Consider the following 25,897-nt stretch of genomic DNA (forward strand, 5'->3'; position numbering starts at 1 on the left):
TTGATTTGTCTAAAAAAAAAAGCCAGAGACAGGAGTCACGACATTTGGTATAGTATTTAACACAGAAATGGTTATAGGTATAGATTTTCGTTCCAGGTCCACTCGTGACTATTGAATTTCCTCGAAGTTGGAATTTAATATTTTAATAATACTTATACATTTTTTTATACACCATTTATTTGCTTTCTTTCTAGACCACAAAACTGTGTAATACGTAACCCTTTCCTATTCCCATGTAACATTTCCTGTACTGTTCGACACTTTACATTTTTATGTGTATTCATCCGCCGAATATACGCGCTACTTACTGTAATTTTTTAAAATAAATGTAGTGTCATCTTGAAATGTTAAAATAATATTTTCAATATATTTCCATACTCTTTGTGCTTTTGTTTCCTTATTGCAACCCATCTATACAAACCTGTACAATACGTACTAGGAATGTGTAAAAAATACTGAAGACGGAACCGCAACAACCAGCGGGACAGCGAAAATAACGCCATACATTTTGTTTACATTGATGTTTAAAAAACGAGCAAAAGAAAAAAGAATACTTAAAAAAAACACACACACAAAGCTTATCTGAGGAAAATAAAAGATAATAATTACTGCCATTGATCTCAAGATTGCATTGTTTCTGCTATATAAAACAAAATAAATAAATTAGTTCTAATTGATTAACTATACGCTTAATTTTTTTTATTGATTCCTGTATTGTCATCGACTATGAATAATAATGTAAAATTTGTACTTGTTCGAGAATAGGAAGTGGGAGAAAAAAACTTGACAAAACGAAATAAGGGGATTAAATCCATATATACATCTACATCTCTCATTAAGTAGAATTTATTCGCATTATTTTGTAATTGGTTACTCTTTTGATTGATTTGTGGCTTGTCAGGTACAGTGGATAATTGTGCAAAGTTTCAACTTAATCCAACAATGGTAACTGGGAGAAAAAAAATATGTTCAAACTGTTACCATAGAGACGGACAGACAGACAGAGACAGACTGAGTGAGTTGATATAAGCTTTGTAAAAAAAGTGAAACAGCGGTTCTGAACATCTTGTATATCTGTATATTTGTGGGATGTTGTGTGATGGATACAACTATTCAGCTAATTCTAAAACTCAAGTGTTAAACTGACGTCAAGATAGTTGAAACCTGAAGCACTCAGCCTTGACGTCGTAGTCTCTGTTTCTCCTCCATTTCTGAGAAGTTTTCCATCAAAAGTTTAAGGCTACAAGGCATAGGAAAGTACAGTGAAGGCGTTGTCGCTTTGCTGACCAGAAAGACCACGTATGGGGTCAGTCACGTGTGAAACTCTTCGTTAAAGACAACGTCAAGTCTCAAAGGGAAATGACACTTCATGGTTAGAACAATGAAATGTTTTTTTTATAGGGAAAGAAATAGTGTCTATATTTTTTAGTTGTAGTCTTTTAATTGTAAAATAGCGTTGTTGTAGTTGTGTTTAAAAACAGTCATTTATCTCGATTAATTGTTTTTTTACATTTAATTAAATGCAGCAGTAAATTTTCATCCACATAGGCTGTACACTCGGGAAAGTCACCCGGGATGTCAGGATGAAGTAGATTCCTCCCTATTCCACTATCTGATCCAGTGACATCATCCTGAAAATGGAAGCAGACAACAACTTGATTCTTGTACCCGAATCGAGACAGTGTCACGTGGTAGGCACGATGCCAGGGAGGAGGATGTCCTATCTTGACGACTTGCAATGCTTCGGCGATGCGGAGATGGGCTGATGGCGCCGTCTCATTAGAGTTATTTATTATTTTCTTGGCGCGTTGTCGAGATCTCGGGAAATTCGGCGGAGATGTTTTAGCGAGACACTGGAACCTTTGTTTTTGTTTTCCAACGAAATAGAATTTATTGAGGTCGGCATGTCCTTGGTCTACAGGCGTATATTTTGTGCACATTAAAATATTTGAAATAAAACAACTTTTGAAGTGCTGCTTATTTTTGTTTATTTGATGTCGATCTCACAGATATCGGTGGAGGGGGATATTCGTTACATAATCATTGTGAGAGATCCTTCATCTAATTGTATTTTATTGTCATTCTAAACTTTCAAGAGACAAGTTTGTCCCATTATACTGAACTTGTGTGTATTATTCTTGGTTGCATCTTAAAATCTGAAGCTACACTAATTTAGTTCTGCCTGTAATGCCTGCAGACTAAATACACAATAACCAGACATTAGTTCCACACATCTTAGGACAACATTGTGCATAGAGTTCCACACATCTGAGGACAACATTGTGCACAGAGTTCCACACATCTGAGGACAACATTGTGCATAGAGTTCCACACAACTGAGGACAACATTGTGCACAGAGTTCCACACATCTGAGGACAACATTGTGCACAGAGTTCCACACATCTGAGGACAACATTGTGCATAGAGTTCCACACAACTGAGGACAACATTGTGCATAGAGTTCCACACAACTGAGGACAACATTGTGCATAGAGTTCCACACATCTGAGGACAACATTGTGCACAGAGTTCCACACAACTGAGGACAACATTGTGCACAGAGTTCCACACAACTGAGGACAACATTGTGCACAGAGTTCCACACAACTGAGGACAACATTGTGCACAGAGTTCCACACAACTGAGGACAACATTGTGCACAGAGTTCCACACAACTGAAGACAACATTGTGCATAGAGTTCCACACAACTGAAGACAACAGTGTGCATAGTACACGCATGTTCCAGTAAACGTCAAACTAAAGTGATAAGTCGCTTTGACTGACAAATATATTGCTTAGTAGCTTACTATAGATCTCTGTAGTAGTTGAACAAACTTTGATCTACAAAACAAAAAAGCATTAACTGAAAAGACTGGGGGGAACAGATTTCTCCTTTCGTAGGACGCAGCTAAACAATTATACGATCCGCTGTGCTCAAGAAGTACAACCAACAGTAGTCCTACTTACTAACGACGATTGAATTGTTACCTGTATTTTACTTAACCAAAAGTTTTACTGACCACATTCAGAACGTCTTGACAGGTCAGGATGAAATTTTTTTCTCAATGACGTCAATACATGTGTAAGATAGATATTGACAATTTTATAATCTCCAATACAAACTGCTTTGATAATTTTCATTGTAATAAAACCATAGACATATATAAATATAATATTTGAGGGTGGGGATGGAGTAAACAAAAAGTGGAGAACTGTGGGGCGTGGGGGGGGGGGGGGGGGGAGGGAGGGGGTGGATCTCAGTTACAGTCGAAGACGTACAGTTCAGTAGAAACAAAGTGAACAGTGTGTGTGTTTGTGTGTTTGTAGGTTGAGTGTCTCCCTATAATGTGTGTGTGTATGTGTGTGAGTTAAGGTGTTTGTCTTCCTGAATTGTGTATGTGGTATGTGTGTGTGTGGATTGAGGCGTTTGTGTCCCTCTTGTTTGATAGATTGAACATTAGCGTGTGTGAAGCTCCTCACGCCTGTACACATTGCTCACGTCTGCAAGGTCGACTTCCGTGGCGGGGATATGTTCGGCCATTACAACTTTGTCCACTATGACCCGAAGCTGCCCTGTTTTGTTTTTCTTTTTTTTTCCCAGTAAAATTGTAACATCGTTTTATATAGACTGTAAAGTACTTACTAAGTACTCAGTGACACACATTAGTTGACGGACTAGGAACGCGGCATTCTGTGACCGCACTATAGAGTATGGACTTTGAACGCGGATTTAGAGACTGCACTATAGATGACGTACTTTAAACGCGGCATTAAATGGCGGCACCATAGTGCGGCATTTATTGACAAGACGGCAGTAGGGGTATTTATTGACAAGACGGAAGTAGGGGTATTTATTGACGTCATGGAAGTAGGGGTATTTATTGACAAGACGGAAGTAGGGGTATTTATTGACAAGATGGAAGTAGGGGTATTTATTGACACAAGACGGAAGTAGGGGTATTTATTGACAAAACGGAAGTAGGGGTATTTATTGACGTCAATGAAGTAGGGGTATTTATTGACGTCATGGAAGTATGGGGTATTTGTTGACAAGACGGAAGTAGGGGTATTTATTGACGATATGGACGTATGGGTATTTATTGACGTCCTGGAAGTAGGGGTATTTATTGACGTTATGGAAGTAGGGGTATTTATTGGCGTCATGGAAGTAGGGGTATTTATTGGCGTCATGGAAGTAGGGGTATTTATTGGCGTCATGGCAGTAGGGATATTTATTGGCGTCATGGCATTAGGGGTATTTATTGACGTCACTGAAGTAGGGGTATTTATTGACGTCATGGCAGTAGGGATATTTATTGGCGTCATGGCATTAGGGGTATTTATTGACAAGACGGAAGTAGGGGTATTTATTGACGTCACGGAAGTAGGGGTATTTATTGACGTCACGGAAGTAGGGGTATTTATTGACGTCACGTAAGTAGGGGTATTTATTGACGTCACGGAAGTAGGGGTATTTATTGACGTCACGGAAGTAGGGGTATAAGAGATTGTTTATAAATTTATTGACATTTAGATTTTATGGCTACAACATCATTTAGTGACTAAGACTCAACTGTAAGCCATTGTATAAGACTCAACTGTAAGCCATTGTATAAGACTCAACTGTAAGCAATTGTATAAGACTCAACTGTAAGCCATTGTATAATACTCAACTGTAAGCCATTGTATATTAAAGTTGATTCAATTGTTGAGGCTGAGTAAACTTAGTCGAACAAGACACGCAAGCATCTTCTGAGTAATCGAACAGGACACTGATATGACGCGACTGTCTGGTACTGTGTTCTAGAATTTTAATTTATGTACTGTTTAGAATTTGGAAGTATGCCTGATCACCAAAACGCCACCATATTGCAGGAGAGACTTATTTAAGTTCAGTAGAAGAACAAAATCCTAGTCAAGAAATCAAACAATTGTATTCCTCAACTTGGAATCACACAAATATGAAACAAACGTTGACAAATATACAATACAATTTAATTTCACTGATATAGTCACAGAAGTAGACACAATAAACTTCTTTGAAAACTGAGACCTTGTAATAAGTTGTCTTTCCCTGTAGTCAATTCCTCAGAAATCACTGCAAAGTTAGGTTTAGTACCCTAAGCGTTTATGTGCAAGTTTATAATATCTATGTCTTCACTGGGATTCGAACCAGAGACCCCTCTGTTCGATAGCCATACGCATGCCACTCAACCAACAGGCCCATAATGATAGTTACAATGCAACGAAATAGAGCAGATCTATTTGTCAAGATATACTTCAAGTCCTACTAGGACATTACGTGCTTAACATCCATTCCGAGTGACCTTATAGTTGAATAGTTATCTGAATGTCGCATTCTGTTCAATGAATAATTTTAAGACCCAAGAATTCGAAGCTTTACAGTACGCTGCGTAATAAAGCGCAACCAAACAAATGTGTTTATCTCACCTCTGTAACCGTGACGTCTCTATCTTGCTCACTTCAAGGTCCAGCACTCAATCATGTGTTGACGTTGTTTTAAAGTCCGTCTCGTCCAGTTGGCCTGTAAGTCGAATGTAATAGAGTTCCTTCCCCTTTGCCAACTCTATCATGATCATGCTCTGTTCACTGGCAGATTCGGAGATTCGCCCTTTAGATTTTTTACATGACAATCCGAGGTTCGACTCTTGTTGTTCATATCACGAAGTCTGGACTACTTGATGTCTTATCTATTTATAGAAGGGGATTGTGATCTGAACTTGCCTCTTTTTCCTTGGATATTTTCTCTTTTCTTGTTTTCCTACTGCTCGCTGGGACTCTATGGAGTATGCAAGATTTTGTAAAAAAATGTATTTTCAATCAAGGAGGAAAATATGTGCTACGAATACAAATTGAGGTGAAGCAGATATTGATGATAAAGTGAAGGTAGTTGAGAATTTTTTTTGACTTATTCTATAGAGTAGTTTGAAGACTAAATCTGAACTTAAAAACAAAGTTACGAGGTCTGAGTAGCATCTTATTATGTTACAGGTCTAAATTGAAAACGTATTTATCGGCACTAACTTACTGTTACGAGAAGCCTTACATATAGAAACTTCAGAGATACGAGATACCTTACACATAGAAACTTCAGAGATGCGAGATACCTTACACATAGAAACTTCAGAGATGCGAGATACCTTACACATAGAAACTTCAGAGATGCGAGATACCTTACACATAGTAACTTCAGAGATGCGAGATACCTTACACATAGAAACTTCAGAGATACGAGATACCTTACACATAGAAACTTCAGAGATGCGAGATACCTTACACATAGAAACTTCAGAGATGCGAGACATTACACCTTACACATAGAAACTTCAGAGATACCAGATACCTTACACATAGAAACTTCAGAGATGCGAGACACCTTACACATAGAAACTTCAGAGATACCAGATACCTTACACATAGAAACTTCAGAGATGCGAGATACCTTACACATAGAAACTTCAGAGATGCGAGATACCTTACACATAGAAACTTCAGAGATGCGAGACACCTTACACATAGAAACTTCAGAGATGCGAGATACCTTAAACATAGAAACTTCAGAGATGCGAGATACCTTACACATAGAAACTTCAGAGATGCGAGACACCTTACACATAGAAACTTCAGAGATGTGAGATACCTTACACATAGAAACTTCAGAGATGTGAGATACCTTACACAAAGAAACTTCAGAGATACGAGATACACAGGAGCATTATAATAAATATTACAGAATAGAAGATACCATACAACTAGATATCAAAAAAATCTACCACTTCAAAGAATAAAAAGTACAATACACCTAGACATCTACAAGATACCTAGATACAGGGCCGGCCTTAGGCAACTGCAATCTGTGCGGCCGCAGTGGGCCCCGCACTTTCATAGGCCCAGCGCTAATTCTAGGTGAAAATTATTAAATTAAACCATTATAACTTATGTTTGTTTGTAAAATGTTTTACATGTTTCGGATGTTCCTTCAGAGTTGAAGATAATTACTTCCTAGTCCAAACCTCCCGCAGGACGACGGGGGATGGGAGCGGGCAGGGTTTGAACCCTGGACCATCGATAAATCCGAACGACAGTCCAGCGCGCAAACCGCACGACCAGGCGGGGTTCCCGAGGCCTCCTGATTTTCATGGAGCTCCTGGAAATCTCCTATAAGTCTCCTGAAAAATAGACAAAATTATCATCTTTAAGGCATATTCTAACAAATACCGCCAAAACCCGGGTAGAAATTTTAGCTTATCTGTCCACTGCTATCCCAGACTACTTTGTTGCAGAGTATTTTTAACAATACCCGTAACTGTGACCTCTGGTGAAAGAAGCTTCTCGCGCCTCAAACTAATCAAAAATTACTTGAGGTCAACAATTTACGAAGATAGATTGAACAAATTGGCAATTCTAGCTATTGAGCGCGTGTTCTATGGAGGAAACAGAATGATATATTGTATGACTTTGCCTCATGCAAGGCTCGTCAGATTTGATCATGATTTTGTACTTAGTAAAGAATGAATAAAATATAAAGACGAATTTATTTTCTAATTCAAAATCTTAATTTTCACTTCTTATACTTATCCCTACCCTGACACTTGGCCCCGCGCAATCAGCTTCGCATAGTGACCCGCACTTGTAGGCCGGCCCTGCCTAGATATCTACAAGACACCTAGACATCTACAAGACAAGACTTGATTTAGACCCGATCTCTATAACTGACTCCTAAAACCTGTCTAAGCCATCTTTGTTGAGCCACATTTAGTGTTTTTCAATTTCGGCAGATGACTATTCACTGCACTTTATTAATGGAGCCCCGCACCTGGTAGAAATGTGTAACCTCCCTTGGATACGCTCTTGGAATTAGGTGACTGTAGTTTGCTTTAGATTTTATATCGAAAAGGGAAATTTTATCGTCAAAATCATCTGTTGGGGGTTTTAAACTAAAAAATCTCTTGATTTTTTTTTTTTATTTAAAACCCCATTTAGCTACGGTCATAGAATTTGGTGACTGTAGTTTGCTTAAGAATAATATTGAAGAGATAGGTTTTAAACCTCAAAACGCTCTGTAGGGAAATTTTAAACTCAAAACCATCTAGAGGGGTTTTATCGTAAATTTTGAAGGGTGTTTTAAAATCAAAATCTTCCTTAGCTGTGCTCTTAGAATTTGGGGATTGTCGTTTGCAATTTTTTGTTGTTGTTTTGTTTTATAGAAGAGGGGGATTGAACAGTCAACCCCCCTGGTAGGGGCTTTAAACTCAAAACCTCCTTTGCTGTGCTGGGGCAAGAGATAGTTTAGTATTAAAATCTCACCTAAAATAAACAAAATCAAAGCAAAAAAAATCAGTCACTAAATTCCGACCCCCCCCTGCGGGGGATTTCTTGTCGTGTGTGTGTGTGTGTGGGGGGGGTGAACCCCAAACCTCCCCCCCCCTGGCTACTCTAATGATGTCACAACACCTATAGAACTACAAAACAGCTAAATATCTACATGGTACCTATATATCTACAAGACACCTAAATAACTACATGGTACCTATATATCTACAAGAAGCCCTAATATCTACAAGACACCTAGATATTTACAATACACCTAGATATAACTACGAGACACCTAGATAACTAGAAGGTCTGACAAGACATCTAGATATAACTACGAGACACCTAGATAACTACAAGGTCTGACAATACACCTAGATATAACTACGAGACACCTAGATAACTACAAGGTCTGACAAGACACCTATATATAACTACGAGACACCTAGATAACTACAAGGTCTGACAGGACACCTAGATAACTACAAGGTCTGACAAGACACCTAGATATATCTACGAGACACCTAGATAACTAGAAGGTCTGACAAGACACCTAGATATAACTACGAGACACCTAGATAGCTACAAGGTCTGACAAGACACCTAGATATAACTACGAGACACCTAGATAGCTACAAGGTCTGACAAGACACCTAGATATAACTACGAGACACCTAGATAACTACAAGGTCTGACAATACACCTAGATATAACTACGAGACACCTAGATAACTACAAGGTCTGACAAGACACCTAGATATAACTACGAGACACCTAGATAACTACAAGGTCTGACAAGACACCTAGATATAACTACGAGACACATAGATAACTAGAAGGTCTGACAAGACACCTAGATATAACTACGAGACACCTAGATATAACTACGAGACACCTAGATATAACTACGAGACACCTAGATATAACTTCGAGACACCTAGATATAACTACGAGACACCTAGATAGCTACAAAGTCTGACAAGACACCTAGATATAACTACGAGACACCTAGATATAACTACCAGACACCTAGATATAACTACGAGACACCTAGATATAACTACGAGACACCTAGATATAACTACGAGACACCTAGATATAACTACGAGACACCTAGATATAACTACGAGACACCTAGATATAACTACAAGACACCTAGATATAACTACAAGACACCTAGATATAACTACGAGACACCTAGATAGCTACAAGGTCTGACAAGACACCTAGATATAACTACGAGACACCTAGATAGCTACAAGGTCTGACAAGACACCTAGATATAACTACGAGACACCTAGATATAACTACGAGACACCTAGATAAAACTACGAGACACCTAGATATAACTACGAGACACCTAGATAGCTACAAAGTCTGACAAGACACCTAGATATAACTACGAGACACCTAGATATAACTACGAGACACCTAGATATAACTACGAGACACCTAGATATAACTACGAGACACCTAGATAGCTACAAAGTCTGACAAGACACCTAGATATAACTACGAGACACCTAGATATAACTACGAGACACCTAGATATAACTACGAGACACCTAGATATAACTACAACGTTCGAAGCATATCTACATACCATGGACAGAAACAGGAAACTTTCCCATTTATTTCGCTTCGCTGGACACTGAGTGACACGAAGAGAGGCAATTATGTGGCAGGGTTGATATCATCTGACGTTGAGCACAGTGAGCCAGGGTTGATATCCTCTGACGTTGAGCACAGTGAGCCAAAGGATTTGAACATTCGATTAAGTGGAGACAAAAAGTGTAGACGATGGCTGGGGAAAATATGAAAAGCTCGATACAGAGTTATCCACATTGACGAAAGTTTATGACGCACACAAAAATAGGTCTCCGAAACACATTGATTAATTTTATCAACTTCAGAGATAATTTATAACTAAGTTTTTCCTTCAGCTAAGAGTACAGCTGGTTGAACATTTGATTTGTAATGTGCTACACACGTCTGACATAACCAGAACCTTTCTTGTACCTTTAAGTTGGCTCAGTAGTTAGCTGATTCAGGGTAGGACACATCGACTGTAACTCTTTCTCTTTACCACTTATATGAGTATACTTATCTTTCTTTCTATTACCTCTATATTGACATGTCATTCTTTCTCTTATTAATTACTTATCTTTCTTTCACCTTATACATTGATATATCTTTCTCTGTCATTATATGTTGACTTTCTCTCTCTCTCTCTTTCTTTATATATTAACTTATGTTTTTTCTCTCCTTATATATTGACTCTAATAAAACTTAAAGTACTTTATTTTGACATTTCCATATCGTGAGGGATTTACATTTTGTCGATTAGATTCAGGTAGTACTAAATGAATAGTTCAGGATTTACTTTTTTTGGTCCTAGTTAGACATGCATCAGAACCTGAGTTCTGCATTGATTTTTTACACACAAAAAAGTATATTAGAAAAAAGAACAATAATGTCCCCAGGCAGAGGGGCGCCACTAACTCCAAGTCGTTAACATTGTCGCCAAGCGAGCTCCTTTAATCTCCGCCCCTGGGCAAGGTTGCCATTCAAATTGTTGTCATGTCAGCAGACGGATTTAGCCTCGCTTTCACGCCCGGCATTGTGTCATTTTAATGACGGCAGCCATCAGAAGGAGGTTAATTTCAGGGCTCCACTCCGTGTGTGTGCGTGCTGCTATGTATGTGTGTGTGTGTGTTTGCGTTCTGCTATGTGTGTGTGCTGCTATGTGTGTGTTTCTGCGAGCCTTCCCTGATTATTACTTTGCATGTCGAGCACGTGCTTTCGGCATTTTTGGGAAAATGCTGCACCAACAATCTTTAAAGAAAAATAGAATAATATTTTTATTTGATGTATATTATTAAAATACAATACTAGTCTGAGTACTGACCAGTGCAAACATTGAAATGGTCTCTACTTTCTAAAGATAAGGAGGAGGGAGGAGAGGATGAACCTTCGGAAAATTTTATAGAAAAAAGTAAAGTACCACTTTCATTTCAGACCTTGCGATCTATGGGGCATCTGTTTCAGTGGCTCATGGTTAACGAGGGTGTCAGGTGGCTAGCACAACGACCAATCACCTTACATTTTCTCCCTACTAATGTCAGGTACACATTTGAGCTGGGCGTTCCAAGATCCCAAAAATTCACAATACCATCGGTTCGGTAGCCAAGCGCTCTACCGCTTGACCACTCTAACACACAACATTAATGTCGCAATTTAAAAGGAGTGAAAAAAGATGCAACCAGTGTAAATAACAGCTTCTAAAAGTGATACGATGCAACCAATGTAAATAACAGCTTCTAAAAGTTGAAAAGATGCAACCAATGTAAATAACAGCTTCTCAAAGTTGAAAAGATGTAACCAATGTAAATAACAGCTTCTAAAAGTTGAAAAGATGCAACCAATGTAAATAACAGTTTCTAAAAGTTGAAAAGATGTAACCAATGTAAATAACAGCTTCTCAAAGTGTGTGACGAGATCAGTCCCAAGCGACATTCTTTGCCTCTTCTCACTCAGAAGACCTACGGATTTTAATCTTTTAAGAAGGTCTGACGCCGTTTTATTTTCGAGATATATTTCTCACAGCTTATAATCAGCCACTGGTTGTGTTTTAAAGTTTTAACGGTAAATAAAAGGAAACTAGATATAAACATTTCAAAACAAACAAAATAGAGAAATAAATTTATTTCTTTTAAATGTGTTTCGAATGAGGATACCACCAGCCCCCCCCCCCTCCCTTTTTTTTTTAAATTCAAGAACGTTCGGTTCTCCTTAATTTTAATGTGTTACAAATTTTTGTTTGTTTTTTTTCTTTCTGTAGTGGTCGGGGGAAAGTCCCAAGTTTTCAGGAAGCCTGCAGGCAAGAACATTGAACAAAAAGACGTCAGTAAAATTAATGATTAACGTGTTCGCGTTGGCTAATTTTATGGAGATTTCTTGGTTCCTACTTGGCCACAATGTCGTCACGTAAACCTGGTCCACGCTAAACTGATTTATTTTGTAATATTAAGCTGGATCATTTTTTGTGTGTGCTAAATCGGTTCAATTTGTAGTTAAAGGATCCTTTTTTTTTTAAACTGCTTAATTTTTAGCGACTTCAGTAGGTGGTAAAGCTGCTATTGTGCTTTGTGTAGTCCGTCTGTCCGTCTGTGATGTTTAAGTCTTTAAAAAACATGAAGAGGTCTTGAAAATCGGATTTTTAGATGTTTGTAAATTATAGATACTACTTTTTGACTTCAAAAAATGAACCATTTAATTCTTTAAAATTGATTATGCTATTTTTTTTTCTTAAAATAAACAAACCTCTATTTAAAAATGGTTAAATATAAATATAAACAAAGGAAGATAACAAATGTTAATGTTGTGATGTTTATACATACAGTTTTGTCGGTTGTAAAAATTTATTTATAAAAATATCTTTATTAAAAAAAACCAACAACTAATAACGCACAATGCATATCGCTAGTCATTTGTAAAGCGAGATTTAATGGCAGTGTAGTAAGTGTTATTGATAGATCTTAAACAATGTTCACCATTTCTTCATTGCCATATTTTTATTTACTCATTATTTAAAACAAGACCATGGCATGAATAGTGTACACACTGGACATTCGTATGGTTAAAAATACATACATTTTTTATTTCATATTGGGGGAACTTGCAGTGCACTGCAGTGTAAGCCTCCATGCACTAAAGCCTCGTACTGAGATTACTCTTTTATATGAGGGTCCAGATATCTGCCAGTTGTCTGTAGGGTTGGACTAGCTCAGAGATCGTGAACGTAAATGTATCGTCTGGAAGGTCGACATTATCGAAAGTTTAAGAACCACTAGTGTGCTTCTGGTAACAAGCGGAGATTGGTTATTAGTGTGATGCTTTAACAGTGATGTAACTACAAGCGTAGATTGGTTATTAGCATGATGCTTTAACAGTGATGTAACTACAAGCGGAGATTGGTTATTAGCGTGATGCTTTAACAGTGATGTAACTACAAGCGGAGATTGGTTATTAGCGTGATGCTTTAACAGTGATGTAACTACAAGCGGAGATTGGTTATTAGCGTGATGCTTTAACAGTGATGTAACTACAAGCGGAGATTGGTTATTAGCGTGATGCTTTAACAGTGATGTAACTACAAGCGGAGATTGGTTATTAGCGTGATGCTTTAACAGTGATGTAACTACAAGCGGAGATTGGTTATTAGCGTGATGCTTTAACAGTGATGTAACTACAAGCGGAGATTGGTTATTAGCGTGATGCTTTAACAGTGATGTAACTACAAGCGGAGATTGGTTATTAGCGTGATGCTTTAACAGTGATGTAACTACAAGCGGAGATTGGTTATTAGCGTGATGCTTTAACAGTGATGTAACTACAAGCGGAGATTGGTTATTAGCGTGATGCTTTAACAGTGATGTAACTACAAGCGGAGATTGGTTATTAGCGTGATGCTTTAACAGTGATGTAACTACAAGCGGAGATTGGTTATTAGCGTGATGCTTTAACAGTGATGTAACTACAAGCGGAGATTGGTTATTAGCGTGATGCTTTAACAGTGATGTAACTACAAGCAGAGATTGGTTATTAGCGTGATGCTTTAACAGTGATGTAACTACAAGCGGAGATTGGTTATTAGCGTGATGCTTTAACAGTGATGTAACTACAAGCGGAGATTGGTTATTAGCGTGATGCTTTAACAGTGATGTAACTACAAGCGGAGATTGGTTATTAGCGTGATGCTTTAACAGTGATGTAACTACAAGCAGAGATTGGTTATTAGCGTGATGCTTTAACAGTGATGTAACTACAAGCGGAGATTGGTTATTAGCGTGATGCTTTAACAGTGATGTAACTACAAGCGGAGATTGGTTATTAGCGTGATGCTTTAACAGTGATGTAACTACAAGTGGAGATTGGTTATTAGCGTGATGCTTTAACAGTGATGTAACTACAAGCGGAGATTGGTTATTAGCGTGATGCTTTAACAGTGATGTAACTACAAGCGGAGATTGGTTATTAGCGTGATGCTTTAACAGTGATGTAACTACAAGCAGAGATTGGTTATTAGCGTGATGCTTTAACAGTGATGTAACTACAAGCGGAGATTGGTTATTAGCGTGATGCTTTAACAGTGATGTAACTACAAGCGGAGATTGGTTATTAGCGTGATGCTTTAACAGTGATGTAACTACAAGCAGAGATTGGTTATTAGCGTGATGCTTTAACAGTGATGTAACTACAAGCGGAGATTGGTTATTAGCGTGATGCTTTAACAGTGATGTAACTACAAGCGGAGATTGGTTATTAGCGTGATGGTTTAACAGTGATGTAACTACAAGCAGAGATTGGTTATTAGCGTGATGCTTTAACAGTGATGTAACTACAAGCGGAGATTGGTTATTAGCGTGATGCTTTAACAGTGATGTAACTACAAGCGGAGATTGGTTATTAGCGTGATGGTTTAACAGTGATGTAACTACAAGCGGAGATTGGTTATTAGCGTGATGCTTTAACAGTGATGTAACTACAAGCGGAGATTGGTTATTAGCGTGATGCTTTAACAGTGATGTAACTACAAGCGGAGATTGGTTATTAGCGTGATGCTTTAACAGTGATGTAACTACAAGCGGAGATTGGTTATTAGCGTGATGCTTTAACAGTGATGTAACTACAAGCGGAGATTGGTTATTAGCGTGATGCTTTAACAGTGATGTAACTACAAGCGGAGATTGGTTATTAGCGTGATGCTTTAACAGTGATGTAACTACAAGCGGAGATTGGTTATTAGCGTGATGCTTTAACAGTGATGTAACTACAAGCGGAGATTGGTTATTAGCGTGATGCTTTAACAGTGATGTAACTACAAGCAGAGATTGGTTATTAGCGTGATGCTTTAACAGTGATGTAACTACAAGCAGAGATTGGTTATTAGCGTGATGCTTTAACAGTGATGTAACTACAAGCAGAGATTGGTTATTAGCGTGATGCTTTAACAGTGATGTAACTACAAGCAGAGATTGGTTATTAGCGTGATGCTTTAACAGTGATGTAACTACAAGCGGAGATTGGTTATTAGCGTGATGCTTTAACAGTGATGTAACTACAAGCGGAGATTGGTTATTAGCGTGATGCTTTAACAGTGATGTAACTAATTCTCGACTATAACTGTGTTGACTGTGATCTTTTGTTGTGAGTATTGTCATGTAAAAAAAAAACAACTTTATATTTCCCAATTAGTTACATGTATGAATTACTTGGAGGCGCTGTGGCTGAGCGGTAGAGCGCTTGGCTTCCGGAGTTCGAATCCTGTTGAAGATTGTGATTTTTAATTTTGGGATCTTCGGGCGCCTCCGAGTCCACCCAGCTCTAATGGGTATCTGACATTAGTTGGGGAAAACTAAAAGCGGTTGGTCGTTGTGCTGGCCACATGATACCCTCTTTAACCGTAGGCTACAGAAACATATGACCTCTACGTCAACTGCCCTATAGGCCACAAGGTCTGAAAAGGGAACTATTGTCATGTACTTGTATCTGAAGTCGGGCATGCTTTGATGAAAGAAATCTGAATGTCCACTTTGTCGGGTCAAACATTTGTACGTGTCCTGTGTGCCATCATGTCATGTCAATCATATTTATGTGACCAGTTCGGTGTCGTGTCAAACATATGTACATGTTCAAAGTGTTGTCATGTCAAAGATGTGTCCTCGTATTGTGTGTCGTCATGACAATCATATTTATAGAGATAATTCTTTGACATGTCGAAAATGTGTACACACCTTAAGTGTCACCATGTCAAACATACGTACATGTGTCGTCATGCCAATCCTATTTATCTGACCAGTCCGCTGTCGTGTCAAAGCGTACGTCAAGTCCAATATGTCATCGTGTCAAACATGTTTATATGTCCTGGACGGCTGATTGCCAGGAGCTATTTGTTAGTGTCATCTGTGATCAGGCCAGAACGTATTCCTTTGTCCAGTGTGTTGTCACGTCCAAACTTATCATGTGGACATCTGGTCTCCTTTGACTTAAAACAAAACAAAAAGCTATAATAATCTCTTGTCCCTATTATCTGTTTATCGATCCAGTGCCTGAAGTCTGCGAGGACGGATCGAGTGCCTGGCCGAGAGGGCTACCGTTCTGCTTAGCTAGCGAGCGGGGGCTAGCCAGCTGCTACAACCAGCACACCGAACGAGAAGGGGAGGGGGTGGAAAGGAGAAGAATTCTGCCATCAACAATTGTTTTTTCCCCTTCTAGTTTTTTTTCTTCTTCATTTCTTCCCTCTGTTCCTCTCTCTCTCTCTCTCTCACTCGTCTCACCCCCCGCGCTCCCCACCACCTCGTCTTCTGCTCATCTCCTTCAACTCCTGCTCCCGCAATCCGGCGTTACGACGTCGACTGGGTTCTCGTCCTGTACCCAGGCAGCTAGGATCTTTAACTCACGGTGTTGTTTTTAAACACGTATCTTTTTTTTTCATTCGTTTCTTTTCTGTGCCGAGATTTATGTTTTTAACTTACTGCAGAAACAAAATATTATTGTATATATATATATGTTTCGTTTTGAAAGTTTCATTGACATTACTTTTGTTTTGAAAAAGGAATTATGTGGCAGGATCAGTGAAAGATTTTGTAGTATTCTGACCGAATGAAGGTAAGTGTTTAACACAGCCAAGATTCATTAGCTCTGTCTCCATATCACCTAATGGGTTGATAATACGGTGTCCATTTTACCTGATTTTCGTCGATTCTGTATCATTACCATCTAATGGATTGATAAAATACTGTGTCCTGAAGTATTGTTGATTCTGTTCCACTTCACAAATGGATTGATAACTGAGTGTCCATATAACCTAATGTGTTGTTAGGTGTGTTTGTATTACCTAATAAGTTGTTAGATTTGTACCTATGTGTTGTTAGTGATGTGTTTTATATCACGTACTGTGCTGCTAGTAGTATGCCTATATCACCTAATGTGCTGTTAGCTTTGTGAGATGCTAGTAGTATGCCTATATCACCTAATGAGCTGTTAGCTCTGTGAGATGCTAGTAGTATGCCTATATCACCTAGGGTGAATGTAACAGTCACACCTTACACCGTGTGTTGTAATTGAATGTTAACAAATCGATAACTCTGTTGCATTCTTTTTTTTTTACCTTCCATATTGACCGTCCAGAGAGCTGATAAGCTGACCAGGCTTGCGCTGGTCTATATTTGTACGGCCGTCTGTGTGCTGACACATTGGAATCAAGCCATGTGTCAGACACACATCTGACACAAATCACCGCGGCCTAGACACGCCTGGACAGTGGACAAAATCGAAGCCGCCATTCTTGTGTCCAGAGCGTCATTCCGTGTGCAGCAACAATTAAGATTCCTAATTGGGAGAATCGGCTTGAAAGGGTTGGAATACTGAAGACTGTAGGTATTACTGTAGGTATTACTGTAGGTATTACTGTAGGTATTACTGTAGGTATTACTGTAGGTATTACTGTAGGTATTACTGTAGGCATTACTGTAGGCATTACTGTAGGTATTACTGTAGGTATTACTGTAGGTATTACTGTAGGTATTACTGTAGGCATTACTGTAGGCATTACTGTAGGTATTACTGTAGGTATTACTGTAGGTATTACTGTAGGTATTACTGTAGGTATTACTGTAGGCATTACTGTAGGTATTACTGTAGGTATTACTGTAGGTATTACTGTAGGTATTACTGTAGGCATTACTGTAGGCATTACTGTAGGTATTACTGTAGGCATTACTGTAGGTATTACTGTAGGCATTACTGTAGGCATTACTGTAGGTATTACTGTAGGTATTACTGTAGGCATTACTGTAGGTATTACTGTAGGCATTACTGTAGGTATTACTGTAGGTATTACTGTAGACATTACTGTAGGTATTACTGTAGGCATTACTGTAGGTATTACTGTAGGCATTACTGTAGGTATTACTGTAGGCATTACTGTAGGTATTACTGTAGGTATTACTGTAGGCATTACTGTAGGTATTACTGTAGGCATTACTGTAGGTATTACTGTAGGCATTACTGTAAGTATTACTGTAGGTATTACTGTAGGCTTTACTGTAGATATTACTGGCTTGTACTGACACTGACGTTACAGATTGTTGTAGGCAATAGAAGCGAAAAGAAACCAGCCATTTAGAGTTTAGTGTTGGGCTCAATTCATTGGGAATAAATCTTAATATGTTATATATATATATATTCAGAATAATAATTCTTTTGTTGCTTTTCTTTTTTTTTTGGCTATTTGTATAGTCATATGACTTTATTTCTTCTGTATGTTCCCTCTCTCTCTCTTCCTTAAAATTAATTTCTACTGACACAAAAAAATTTGTTTTTATGTTTTAATAAAATTGTATTAATATTTCTTTCTCTCTCTCTCTCTCTCTCTCTCTCTCTCTCTCTCTCTCTCTCTCTCTCACTCACTCACTCACTCAGTCTCCTTACTTTTGAAAATCTCCATCTCTCACTCCTTTCACTCTCATTCTCTCTCTTTCTTTCTCTTTCTCTCACTTACTCTTCTCTCACTTACTCTCACTTTCCCTCTCTCTTTCTCTTTTTTCTCACACTTTCACTCTCTTTCTCTCTTTTCTCATTTCCTCTTTCTCTCTCTCTCTCTCTCTCTCTCTCTCTCGCTTTCTCGCTATTCAAACATTTTTGTTATCTTATTTCTAATGGTACTGGAGCTCTGACCTCTTCAGTATTGGCTACCTTTCAATTTAGGACTAGATATACCAGTCCCTGTTTTTCTTTTCGTAGATCATAAGAGAGAAGTAGAGAGAGAGAGAGAGAGAGAAGGAGAGAGGCGTGAAGAAGTTTATAAGAGAAATAGAAACAGAGAGAGAAAGATGGATCAATGAGCCACAAGCTGATGAAGGGAATAAACTGCCTCTGTACGAGAGAGAGAGAGAGAGAATGAGAAAGAATACACCCGCCCACTAGAGCTATTATAAGCAAATACCAAGTGAAGCTTTGTTCCGATACTTGTTGGATTATTGAAGACATTATTCTTAGTTCGATTACCTCCACACTCCTCCAGTACTACTAATCGAATACTTCTGTTAACAATACACTACATGTTCTTAGTTCTTCTTCAACAAACACAGACACTTAAATGTAAAAAGGTTAAGACCCCATTAATCCTAAAAGCCAAAACTCTTATTTTGTTCGATGTCGTTTATTTCGTTCAGTCAATAACAACAACCCATAAATACATAAGACCAAACAGCTTATTGCCAATAGCCACAAACATTAGTTCATTGAAGCAACGGTATATTTCAAATATTAGTTCATTGAAACAACAGTATAATTCAAACATTAGTTCATTGAAACAACGGTATATTTCAAACATTAGTTCATTGAAACAACGGTATAATTCAAACATTAGTTCATTGAAACAACGGTATATTTCAAACATTAGTTCATTGAAACAACGGTATATTTAAAACATTAGTTCATTGAAACAACGGTATATTTAAAACATTAGTTCATTGAAACAACGGTATATTTCAAACATTAGTTCATTGAAACAACGGTATATTTCAAACATTAGTTCATTGAAGCAACGGTATATTTCAAACATTAGTTCATTAAAACAACGGTATATTTCAAACATTAGTTCATTGAAACAACGGTATATTGCAAACATTAGTTCATTGAAGCAACGGTATATTTCAAACATTAGTTCATTGAAACAACAGTATATTTCAAACATTAGTTCATTGAAACAACGGTATATTTCAAACATTAGTTCATTGAAACAACGGTATATTTCAAACATTAGTTCATTGAAACAACGGTATATTTCAAACATTAGTTCATTGAAGCAACGGTATATTTCAAACATTAGTTCATTGAAACAACGGTATATTTCAAACATTAGTTCATTGAAACAACGGTATATTTCAAACATTAGTTCATTGAAGCAGCTGTATATTTCAAACATTAGTTCATTGAAACAACGGTATATTTCAAACATTAGTTCATTGAAACAACGGTATATTTCAAACATTAGTTCATTGAAGCAGCGGTATATTTCAAACATTAGTTCATTGAAGCAGCTGTATATTTCAAACATTAGTTCATTGAAACAACGGTATATTTCAAACATTAGTTCATTGAAGCAGCGGTATATTTCAAACATTAGTTCATTGAAGCAGCGGTATATTTCAAACATTAGTTCATTGAAGCAGCTGTATATTTCAAACATTAGTTCATTGAAACAACGGTATATTTCAAACATTAGTTCATTGAAACAACGGTATATTTCAAACATTAGTTCATTGAAGCAGCGGTATATTTCAAACATTAGTTCATTGAAACAACGGTATATTTCCCAATGAGCTCACCCTGGTGAAGACTATAACTTTGTTTGCAGTGATCTTTTGCTGTGAGTATTGTCAGGTAATGTTTCCCAATTAGTTACACGTATGAATTACTTGGAGGCGCTGTGGCTGAGCGGTAGAGCGCTTGGCTTCCGTACCTTGGTCCGGAGTTCGAATCCTGGTAAATTTTAATTTCGAGATCTTCGGGCGCCTCTGAGTCCGCCCAGCTCTAACGGGTACCTAACATTAGTTGGAGAAAAGTAAATGCGATTGGTCAGTGTGCTGGCCATATGACACCTTCGTTAACCGTAGGCTACAGAAACAGACGATAGGGACACCTTTTTTTTTTTGGTTAAAGAATTACTTGTATACTATACATTTGGTGTTTAGCAGCAGTGTTTAAACGCTTAACTTATTTTGTTTTACTTGCATCAAATTTACATTGAAAAAAAAATTGTCAACATGCCAAGAAAAGCAAAAAAAGGCGAAACTCTGCATTCAATCAATGTTTATATCTACCCACACAATACGCCTAGCCTCGGGGGCAATTTGTATTTCTGAATATATATTTTGAATAAATAAACAATGTGCCAATAAGCTGTTTGGTTTTCATGAATGACTACAACAAAGTTAATACATTTAAACAATTCCGTCAGAGTTATACAAAGTGAAAAAGTAATGTACAATGAAAGCAATCCTAACTAGTGTAGTGTGCAGCTACCAAAATGTTCGCTGCATCATAGTAAAAATTTGCTCTGAACATTAATTGCTTGACCATAATATTGTTGAGTAATAACTGAATAGTGGGTAGAAAAAAATTATATATTTTGCTGTATTCATTGTGGGTTCTATGACAGAACACTACAGTACGTATTTGTTTCAATATGCATAACGTTCGGACATAAGGGGCTCGATATTTTATGTTGGCTACTCGTCTGGGCAAAGGAAAACTCAATCTAAACTTTATTTGCCTTGCGGCTATACCCAAACATGGGAGAGTCTTCGGGGGTCAAAACCTAGGAAAAATCAGGAGTCGGTGACCCTTGGGCAGCTTGCAGTACACAGTGCTACGTCCTGGAAGAAACTGGGACGCTGCTGACCCTAAACCATATTGGTTGTTCGCGTCCATTTTGGTTAAAATTACTGTGTGGATTTACAAAAAGTGCGGTGTGGGGTGGGCTGTGTTGGTGACAACTTTCCGACTCTATCAAGCGGCCAGGATTTCAGCTGAAACTAGGTATGAGAGAAACCTAGTCGTTCTGCAACTAAAAAACAAAAAATAGACAAAGCAATGACAGACATTGATGACATTCAGACTGTCTAAGCCGGTAACTTACTTCTAACAAACCAAAGTGCTTGTGTTGTAGATGATAAAAAAAGGCAGCATTGACATCACATTATAAAAAAATTCTTTGGTGGCTTTTTTTAAATTAATTGTTCTATTTTCTATTTATCATTATAATACAGTACGATGGAGGAAACATTTTTTACAGAGCACTAATATATATATATATATTTAATTTCATTTAGACACATAACAAAACATTATTAAATTACATATTTTTTAAAACTCCAATGTTAATAATATACATTTTTTGGTTAAAAATATATTTTGTATGTACCGAAGAGCAACAAACGAAGGTCAGCAGACGTTGACTTAAGGTCTACCCCATGAGGTCCACAATCTTAAGAAATACTCGATATCTGCTCAGCATATGAACAAAAAAGTTCAGATAATATTTGATGACTAGAAGAGAAAAAAACAACCTAGTCCAGAACGGGCCTGCTGAAAGTAAACTTGGCTGAGAGATGCAGCGAAACAATAACTTCATTATTGCAGGAGGCTGGTAGGGAGCATTCAGAAGAAAGGTCACAGCTCGATTTCATCAGATTATATTGTTGCCTCATTGTCTTTCTGACGACTACTTCCATTTTTTAAATTTCTGTCAGCGCCTGTCCCAGTGTGCGTGTATTTCAGAGTCTAAAATAAGTCGATGAAAAAACAAATATGTTTCTATGCTGCTTGGCGTGGTGGATGAGTGGTGGATGAGTGGTGGATGAGTGGTGGATGGGTGGTGGATGAGTGGTGGATGAGTGGTGGATGGGTGGTGGATGAGTGGTGGATGAGTGGTGGATGGGTGGTGGATGAGTGGTGGATGAGTGGTGGATGAGTGGTGGATGGGTGGTGGATGAGTGGTGGATGGGTGGTGGATGGGTGGTGGATGAGTGGTGGATGGGTGGTGGATGAGTGGTGGATGAGTGGTGGATGGGTGGTGGATGAGTGGTGGATGGGTGGTGGATGGGTGGTGGATGAGTGGTGGATGAGTGGTGGATGGGTGGTGGATGGGTGGTGGATGGGTGGTGGATGAGTGGTGGATGAGTGGTGGATGAGTGGTGGATGAGTGGTGGATGAGTGGTGGATGGGTGGTGGATGAGTGGTGGATGAGTGGTGGATGGGTGGTGGATGGGTGGTGGATGGGTGGTGGATGAGTGGTGGATGAGTGGTGGATGAGTGGTGGATGGGTGGTGGATGAGTGGTGGATGAGTGGTGGATGGGTGGTGGATGAGTGGTGGATGAGTGGTGGATGAGTGGTGGATGGGTGGTGGATGAGTGGTGGATGGGTGGTGGATGGGTGGTGGATGGGTGGTGGATGAGTGGTGGATGAGTGGTGGATGAGTGGTGGATGGGTGGTGGATGAGTGGTGGATGAGTGGTGGATGAGTGGTGGATGAGTGGTGGATGGGTTCCAAACTGAGGGCTCGAAGCTCGGTGAAGACTAAGATTTCGCTGAATCTTTAGGTCACTTTATGCCATCTCTGGGTCCTACCAACTGTAATGCGTACCTGACATTAATTGGGGAAAGTAAAGGCGGTTGGTCGTTGTGCTGGTCACTTGACATCCTCGTTAACCGTCGACCATAGAAACAGATGTTACATCTACCCAATGCAGATCGCTAGGCCTCGAAGATGTACTGTATTTGTCCTTCATGCCGAGCTTATGAGGCTAGGCCTCGAAGATGTACTGTATTTGTCCTTCATGCCGATCTTATGAGGCTAGGCCTCGAAGATGTACTGTATTTGTCCTTCAATGTACTGTATTTGTCCTTCATGCCGATCTTATGAGGCTAGGCCTCGAAGATGTACTGTATTTGTCCTTCATGCCGATCTTATGAGGCTAGGCCTCGAAGATGTACTGTATTTGTCCTTCAATGTACTGTATTTGTCCTTCATGCCGATCTTATGAGGCTAGGCTCTACAGTAGATTGCACAGCACACAAACTCGAGTGTTCACTATAACACATGTAGACTTTCATTCATTGTGTTTATTAACTTATATTGAAAGGTTTTCCATCAAATAATCTATTTCAGCAGCTTTTGGTTCTTTTTTTTTGTAATATTTATAGCCTGGTGTTTAAGCAGTTACCTATCTAACCAATGACTTAGAGTTCAAAACATGACTTGGATATCAAACGTCTAATTAAAAAGCTTTTGTATCTCTACAAACATAACGATTTTCAATACACAGTATCCTTGCCTTGCCATCCCCCGCTAATGTTACATTAGAAAAAAAAACTAACAAAGCTTTCATCAAAAGTATCTGATAGTTAAAGAGAACTATACCTTGCTTCTTTATAAAAGACATATTTTTTTAAAATCACATCTTTACTTTTAAATTACATAATTAGTTTTAAAAATTCATCTTTACTTTTAAAATATCTTTGCTTTTAAATTTCATTCTTTCCCTTTGAAAACCACATACATGTATTTACTTTTAAAGCACATCTTTACGATCAACTTATGTTTTTCACATTGATAGAGGGAAACTCCGATGGTTTTGACAATTTTTGATATAATATGTGTTTTGATTTGCAGATAATGAATATATTATTATTTTTTTTTATTGGCAATAATAACTTAGTAATTGATGTTTTTCTGACGTAATTTTCCTGCGCATCGAAAACAGTCAGACATTCACCGGGTTTCTATGTGACGTCACACTAGCCTACTAATTTAATCTATTGACTTATTGTATAACGGTAGACCATACAGAAAAGTTAACATTCTCGTAACATATCTTTGTCTATGCAGTTAGATCTAGGATCTTGTAAGCAAAGAAAAAATGCGTATTAAAAGTAGATTTACACGCTTGACTAACCACGGAAGTGTGTATTTTCTCGCCTGACCACTCAACACACAACAAACACTATCACTTGGTTGTCTTGTCCTGACCGACTACACGTAGTCTCGACTAGCCTTACACTGACCAGTTTGTTCGAATCAGTCAGACACACGATCAATTTATTACTTGGAAAAGGGAGAGGCTTAGATGAAAATGTTACTTTATTTCTTGAGTTGCTTATCCTAATGCCTTTAGATCTACCTATACATGTATATATAACTGTACCATAGCTCTGGAATAGGCCGTCATTAAGCTCAAGAGCCTTTAAGAATGAAGCGATAAGATTGGTTAAATCTAGTTTCCTTTTCAGTATTGTTGATGGAAATGACGTATGCCTAACCTAAAAACAAAATCTCAAAGAACCACGTCTTTTTTGGAGATGTCAAGAATTTACTGTCTAATTTATTAAATATAAATGTTTCTAAGCATTTAAATAAAAAATGGTAAAATGTTTACTATAACAACTTTTTAGCAGAATTCAAATGTTTCAATAAATCAAATTTGAAAAACCATCGGAGTTTCCCTTTAATGTTACAATTCCATCTTTACTTCTGAAACCCTGGTGTAAATTTTATAAAACCTCGTTTTTACTTTTTTATCACATCTTTAATTTTGCTTTATTTTTTAATCATATCTTAACATTTTTATCACATCTTTATTTTGTTATTACAACATCAAACATCTTTACGGTTCATGTACCCTCCGAAGTAGAAAAGAACCTTGTGAACTGCTTCAGAACATCTAACCCTAACGCTAACCCTTAACAACTGTCTCTCCTGCTGTTGAAGACCAAACTGAAATGTATTCTCCTTCCACACATATACACCATAGTTTCAACAATTTATTTTGTACTTTATAAACTAGAGCTACGTGTAGACATCTCTATCCACTCTCAGCGCTTCTAAACACATAACATATACAAAAGTTGATGTATGGCCCTCGAAGTCTCTTCAAAATCAAAGTGCCATTACGTAGTGACGTCAAGAGAAGCCACCCACATGTACGCTCAAT

At 38.0% G+C, this 25,897-nt stretch overlaps 3 protein-coding genes across 5 annotated transcripts in view; 1 reads left to right on the top strand and 2 right to left on the bottom strand.

The window, feature by feature from the left end:
• The first annotated feature begins 16,665 nt into the window (after nt 1-16,665).
• The window catches only part of LOC106067899 (prolactin-releasing peptide receptor-like), a 166,129-nt gene continuing 156,897 nt past the window's right edge, over nt 16,666-25,897 (top strand). For 2 of the 3 annotated variants that reach the window (XM_056010122.1, XM_056010121.1), the window contains exon 1: nt 16,666-17,006. The gene's annotated coding sequence lies outside the window, so the exon portion shown is untranslated. Of the gene's footprint in view, nt 17,007-17,067; nt 17,774-25,897 lie in introns of those variants that run through there. The other variant, XM_056010128.1, reaches the window with a different exon arrangement.
• On the bottom strand, nt 17,644-18,405 carry LOC129925870 (saposin-like protein 11). Its single transcript, XM_056027228.1, has one exon. It carries the CDS (start codon nt 18,403-18,405, stop codon nt 17,644-17,646), a length of 762 nt encoding a protein of 253 aa, XP_055883203.1.
• The window catches only part of LOC129925881 (uncharacterized), a 48,091-nt gene continuing 44,915 nt past the window's right edge, over nt 22,722-25,897 (bottom strand). Inside the window, exon 2 of the mRNA XM_056027334.1 lies at nt 22,722-23,483. Coding sequence (XP_055883309.1) covers nt 22,722-23,483 — 762 coding nt within the window. The remainder of the gene's footprint in view (nt 23,484-25,897) is intronic.

Source organism: Biomphalaria glabrata, chromosome 1 (genome assembly GCF_947242115.1).
Source record: "Biomphalaria glabrata chromosome 1, xgBioGlab47.1, whole genome shotgun sequence".
NCBI classification, from domain to species: domain Eukaryota; kingdom Metazoa; phylum Mollusca; class Gastropoda; family Planorbidae; genus Biomphalaria; species Biomphalaria glabrata.

Coding starts and splice junctions, on each gene's coding strand:
- LOC129925870 (XM_056027228.1), bottom strand. CDS start 18,405: ATGCCTACAGTAATACCTACAGTAATGCCTACAGTAATACCTACAGTA.